The following is a 6,858-nucleotide window of genomic DNA, read 5'->3' as shown; positions in this document are numbered from 1 at the left end:
AAAAAAAAGATTTAATAAACAAGGTAATGCAAAGCAGAACACTTCCAGGTGACCCTCAGGAAGGCAAAGAAAAGAACAGGAAGGAAGACACACACAGCAGATCTATGGGCCAGGTCTTAAATAACCAATAGGCATGGTCTTGAGAAGCCCTGGGGAGGGGCTCACTTTTGGTGGGCTTTCTGAGGGGAGGGGCTGCTATTTGGCCAGCTTTCTTAGTGGGCAGGGTCTGGGGGGAGAGAGAGAGGAAGGCAGGGCTTCCACCTAATCATCCCAAACTCTTTGGATATATGGGAGCCAGGATCTTAGGTGACATTTCCACCAGAACAGTGAGCTGCTCACTGTAGGTGCATGGAGTCAAACTTGAGTCCTCTGAAGAGCAGTACACTCTCTTAACCCCTGAGCCACATCTCTCCAGCTCCTTTTTAAAGAATTTTTATGCAAGCAATTTGGTACTGCTGTCTACAGGCACATTGTTGTGCAGCAGAGGTCTAGAATTTCTTCTCTTCCAAAATGGAGAAGATATATCTTCTATGGTTACAAGGGGTAAAACAATAGTTGTCTCTAGAGGTGGAAGTAATTGGAAAGGAAAATAAAGAGAATTTTCAGGGGTTATATCTTGTTTGGATGATGTCACACAGCTTCGTACTTACACATAAAAATTCAGTAAGCTATACATGTAGGACTTAAGAACTTCCCTGCTTCAAGTTTCATGCACCTAAAATCTTTTTGTAAAAGGTTGAACATATGACTATTTTTATGAATGCTTAGACTCCCCTACTAATCTGTTGAGAGAAGTAATCATTTTCCTAGTTCCTGAGTCAGTAGAGCAGTAACATACTGAAATGTTACTTTATTAGCAATGAACTTAGAGTTCAAGTATAATTCAACAGTAACTGACAGAAAAGTAAGCGCTAAGCATATCTTGGGAATGTAGACAAGCCTTGCATTGAAATATGATTAGGACCACACTATGTACTTACCCCTCTAACCTCACATCTGGTAAAGATCTGTTGAGTGCAATCATCTCACTTGCCATTAAATTAAACTGATTGATTTTAAACATCTCTTTCATCTTTTCTTGATCCTCTTTAGGAATGACGACTGGTTTCCCCATTTCTCCAGGACCTTCATGAGGCTTCTGCACTGGCTCTAGAACTAATAAGAAATATGCTTAACTGATACCAATTTCATAACAATTACCTCATGCTTTTGTTAACAACATCCAAGTTAAAAACTGTGCTCAACAAGCAGAGCCTCTTCTGGAGTCTCCAGTCTGTTCACGCCTCCAAGGTGCTGTGCAGTTTTCCCACTTTGAGGAAATGACACAGACCGCTCAGCTTTAGAATGCTTAATAGTTTTGCAGAGGGTCAACTTAAAATTTTCTTTCTTTGAAACCATCATGAACACCTCCAACTAGTCCTTACTATCCCTGTCTCTCTTCTAGTCCATTCCCTTTTAGACACAAGCACCTATTCATTCGAAGTCCCAATCTTGTTAGATGACTTAACACTTGTCTGAAATCCTTTGAGGGCATAGCACTGCTGCAGATGAGCCAAAATCCTCATCATGACACAGGATCCTCTTTCAGTCTAACAAATGCCAAGACTTCAGGCACTAGGCTCAGTCTGTGGGTCACAACCCTTTTGGGGGTGGGGTCATCAAATGACCTTTTTCCAGTGGTCATTTAAGATCATTGGAAAACAAAGATATTATGATTCACAACGGTAGCAAAATTAGTTATGAAGCAGCAACAAAAGTAGTTTTATAGTTGGGCGTCACCGCAACATGAGGAACCGTGGTAAGCGTCACAGCATTAGGATGGCTGAGAACTACTGCCCGAGATAAGATAGGCAAGCAGGAGACTTGATACCTGCTAACAAAGCATTAATGTTCCACTTTGCATCATAGCATTAGATCTTCAGTACAATTCTGATTTTGAGATTCCCTCTATTGTTTGGTAACATAATTTGTAGAAAATTAACATTTAATATTAAATAAAAAAAACTAAACTGAACAACTGCTAAAAGAACCAACCACAACATTGTTAGAAATATAATTAAAACATAGGAACTTAGGGATTACAATTAACCTCAGAATTTAAATCTATATATAAACTTATTTTTATATAAAATAAATTTTATATTTTATAAAAAATTTTAACTTTCACAGATCTAAATATATAGCTATAAAATTTAAATATAAACATAAGATATAGAACTTTATTATTCATCAGTAAAAATGAGTGCTATACTTAAGCAAACAGTGGTAAAAAGGCTATTCTACTCACCATCCCCAGCAGGAAGTCCTCTCTCCTTCTTCTGATCACACTTGTTGCACTCACTGAAGTACAGCAGCAGAAACATATCCAAAAGTACCCAAACCAAGGAGGTGGCTAGAACCACCTTGCAATATGCAAATTTTCTCATGGCACTTTAAGTCAAATGTAAAATTTTAATATATATATATATATATATATATAAATATACAAATATCATGAAAATTATTCCAATCTGGTTTCATCAGAAATCATGGTCATACCCTATAAAGAAAAAAAAAAAGGCTGTCTTAAATTCAAGGAAATAGATCATGATTAATTTAACATTAAATGTTAAGAGATATGAATTAATTTCATCAACAAGAAATTCTATTATTATATAGTAACTCTTACAGAGCAGTATCCAATTAAAAAATGAGCAAAGGATATAAAATGCCTTTATAAAAGAGAACTCTAAATAGCTAATAACTATGTAAAAATGTGCTTATTTCCCTGTAACTAGATATGTAAATTAAAACAACAGTAAGCTACTATTTCAGTCTTCTCAAACAAGGGTCTTAACTCCCTTTCTGTTCAACTGCTCTACTGAATTCTAAGGCAAAAGCTGAACTATTAATTAACACCAGATCCTCAATAACTGACTATGCAGTTCTCCCTACAGTCTGTACTGCACAGTTTTTCAGTCTAATTCCTGTCCTCCTTTTTCTACCAAATGCTATGTAGAAACTTCAATCATACTCACCTGAAAACATTGTCAGAACACACTGCAGGGAGAGAAGGAATTCTAAGACCTAAGACCAAGTCTTAACTCTGATGATGTCAGTTTTTTAGTTCCTATCTCCCACTCTTCTCCATCCCATGACACTCTTCTATCACTGAGAACTCATTCACAATCTGGAATAATAATTTGGAATATTCTAACTAAAACTGTTTCCACCAAGTGAATGTTTATCTTAAAGAGCTCAGGAGCAGTCTGAGAAGAGTGTCATTGAGTCACTAACACAAAGGCTCAAAGGCAAAGGCCTGGGTCTTGTCATTGCTGACAGGAGAGAAACACACCATATGTGTTCCATCAAGTAAGCAGAGGAAACACCTTGTACATGTGTTCCATGCTGAAAAGGGTATAAGCAAATGCCCTAAGAAGCAGGCAGATGGGCGATGTAGCAGTTTCACACAAGGGTGGCCAGCAGAGATGGATTATTTGAACAATTCAGAACAGGTGAGTTCATCTATGAACTACGTAGATAGTTCTTTACAAGGTTCTTAGACAAAAGCCAGAAAATTACCTGAAAAAGTACTAAATGATACTTGTAAGCATACAGAATTATTATTTATTTCTGTTTTCGTCACCAGGGACTTTGATCTCTAACATATGTTTTCATCAGAACAACATTCTCTTAGACTGCAAGGTGGGGAGTAACAAGGGTACTACTGATTTTTTCTGCCTCAAAATCATGCCTTTTCAATGAGACATTTGATTGTGTTACATGCAGTGAGTAGTTACTAATAACTACAGGAAAACATGAAAGAATTACAGAACACAGTATCGCAGCAAAGTGGCTCTCACAAAAACTAGGCATGCTCATTTATATTTGAGCGATGTCACAGGGAAGACCGACTACCTGGCAAAGAACCTGACTGCTAATACAGGATATTTAAGATACAAACAAACAGGATCTCATGTAGATCAAGAGAACCTAAAACTCCTAGGTAGCCAAGGATGGCCTTAAATTTCTGTTCCTCCTACCGCTAACAGTGCTAGGATTATAGGTATGCAACACATTTAATAGGTTTATATGGAGCCAGGAATCAAACCCAGGATCTCATGTATCCAAGGCAAGCCTTTTATCACGTGAGCTACGTCCCCAGACACATTCTTTGAACTCTAATGAGCATTTCTCTAATATATATTACTGTCAGTTCATTTATATCTAAAAATGATGTCTTTTCACATTTAGACAACTAAGGAAAAAGAAAAACATGTCTACAAAACAACCTGTGTGCCAATTTCTTTTTAGTATCTTGAAGTATCCTTTATATCAAATACTTGGGATAAGAACTGCTCCAGATTTAAGTTTTTCAGATTTTGCAATATTTGCACAGACTTAATTTGTTTAGCTCCACAATCCAAAATCTGAAATATTCCAAAATCTTTTACGTGTTCATCTGCATTCAACGTTCCAGATTTGAGAACATTTTAGATTTCTAACTAAGGATGTGCATACAAGTTATACACTTATACAGTGAAACACAACTCAGAATTTAAAAATCACTATGGTGATAACTAAAGTACTGCTGTGGCCACTCTGAGTTACTGTCTCAAGTTTAGAGACAGGAGAACAAGCATAACCAAGAATACTGCTGAAATCCTTAACAGAGCATACTGGCTCATGTGTTTATCTGGGGCATGAAATGTTGAGTATTTTTGTTTCTAGCTCATAGCTTACGTTTAGTAAAAGAATATCTTTTATCATTCAAATTTCCCAAGTCTTAAGAAATACTTATACCTGGAAATCATTACTAATAATGAAAGTTTTTATGTCAAAGATTTTACCTTTCCTATTTAAGTAAGGGGCTAATGTCACTGTCTCCCAAAATGATAAATTGTCTCCACTTACTTAAACAACAGGTCATGCTTTCCTAAAAGAATGCAATACTTACCGTATTGTAAATCAAGTTTGTGAGACTCTATGTTTGGCTCCATTGACCAGTCTGTCTCTTCATATCTAGAAATGCTATCTAAATTATAATAACTAGCTTATTCTTGGCATATAGTAAAACAAGTCTTCTCAACTATAACTATTAAAAACATATTACACTTTTACTGTGTGTGTATGTGGGAGGATGATGGAGATCAAAGGACAATCTCCTGGAGTCAGTTCTCTATTATGTGGAAGGGTTCTAAGTTCAGAACATAAAGTAAGTTATCTTTGAGGACCTAGGCAAGAGATAGGAGTTAAACTCAGGTTGTCAGGCTTAGAAGCAACTGCCTTAACCCACTAAGCCACCTTGACTGGTACCTTTTTCACTATTCCTTTGGTTTTGGTTTGGTTTTTCAAGCTAGGGTTTCTCTGTGTTACAACTCTAGCTGTCCTGGAACTTGTTTTGTAGACTAGGCTGGCCTCAAACTCAGAGATTCACCTGACTCTGCCTCCTGAGTGCTTATCTTGCTGTTGTCTGCAGCACTATCTTTTGATGATAAATCTTAGCCAAGAGGTCATGTAAGTTTCCTAACCAATCAGTAGTAGACGAGCACCAGCACTCAGAGGCAGATGCAGGCATATTTCTGAGTTTGAGGCCAGGTTGGTCTACAGAGTGTGCTCCAGGACAAGTTAGGGCTACACAGAAAAACCTATCTAAAAAATAATATTAAATTAACTTAAAAAAATGAAAACAAAAACCAAATCATTAACAACTGAGACCTTCAAAACATGTGACATTAAAATTTCCTACTTCTTCAAATGAATAAATCAATGTATAGGGATGAAGTTAATAAAGCAGGCCTAAAATTGTTATCCTTAGAAAAGTGTAGCAAGGTTGGCCCTTACCTCAAATCAGGGAATCTGAATTATAAACAGTTCTCTACAGTGATATAAAGCATCCTCTAATTAAGAAGTATGCCCTACTGTGCCTTAACTGTACAATCTGGTTTATGTTAAACATCCACTTCTTCCTTCTGTGATTTTGGAATTTTGGTATGTGCTAGATATAAGGTATCTTTACATGCCCAACCCAGTAAAAAATCTAGGGCATGAGCTGTCTCTCCCTTCTCTCCTCTCCTCTCCTCTCCTCTCCTCTCCTCTCCTCTCCTCCTCTCTCCCTCTCTCTTTCTCTCTTTTTGCCCCTCTCTCTGTTCTCCTTCTTCCCCTTCCCTTCCATAAATATCCAACCTCACTCTGCGTGGCATGCCTAACCGTCCATCTCGTAGCAGCCACTCGGGGATTCGCAGCATATTTATTTAATCCATCACAAATATTCCATGTGTTGTCACGACTGTTGGGGAAACTAATCACACCCTGCTGTCCCTCAGGGAAAGAATGCTTACAAGCTTACTCCTGGTTTCCTCCAGATTTTAAATGTGTCCTTTTGCTGCAATGTATCTCCGTTGCTAGTATTCCTATACTGAAGCCATTTGAGTCCTCCAGGCCAATTAGAAGATCTGGGAGTAGTCTAAGGAGCCCCATATTAAAACAAAAGGAAATGCTTACTAAACCAAAAGTTTAAACTCAAATTTCAGTTCTGACACTTATTTATTATGTGGTCTTAACAGGGTCAGTTTATTTTATTTGCGACAAACAAAACCTGCACAGCCTCTTCTTATATAGTTCCACTGCAATAATACACACTCAGTAAATAAATGGTATTTCTAAAGGTGCTTTCTTAGAGGAAACCATCAGGATTCTTTTACATATACATGGATGCAATGAAAATGAACATCTGAAATGCTGCAAAGAGAAGTTCACAGACAAACTACTCCAGTATCTTCACACTGGTACTGTGAATTAGTTCTCAGTCACTAGAGAAGATTAGGGGTTAAGTTTAGTTCTACCTAAAGACTTCCTTTCTGAACCTGGTCCTCATTT

The 6,858-nt window shown here is 37.3% G+C and overlaps 1 protein-coding gene across 1 annotated transcript in view; it reads right to left on the bottom strand.

The window, feature by feature from the left end:
• The window catches only part of Galnt1 (polypeptide N-acetylgalactosaminyltransferase 1), a 74,278-nt gene that overhangs the window by 39,475 nt on the left and 27,945 nt on the right, over positions 1-6,858 (bottom strand). Inside the window, exons 3-4 of the mRNA XM_013349390.2 lie at positions 2,288-2,539; positions 981-1,155 (exon numbers count right to left, since the gene is read on the bottom strand). Coding sequence (XP_013204844.1) covers positions 981-1,155; positions 2,288-2,426 — 314 coding nt within the window. The 5' untranslated portion in view covers positions 2,427-2,539. The remainder of the gene's footprint in view (positions 1-980; positions 1,156-2,287; positions 2,540-6,858) is intronic.

The sequence above is a fragment of the Microtus ochrogaster genome, chromosome 18, assembly GCF_000317375.1.
Source record: "Microtus ochrogaster isolate Prairie Vole_2 chromosome 18, MicOch1.0, whole genome shotgun sequence".
Classification (NCBI taxonomy): Eukaryota; Metazoa; Chordata; class Mammalia; order Rodentia; family Cricetidae; genus Microtus; species Microtus ochrogaster.
Note: the sequence above shows the minus strand (reverse complement) of the source record. Positions and strands in the feature narration are given on the sequence as shown.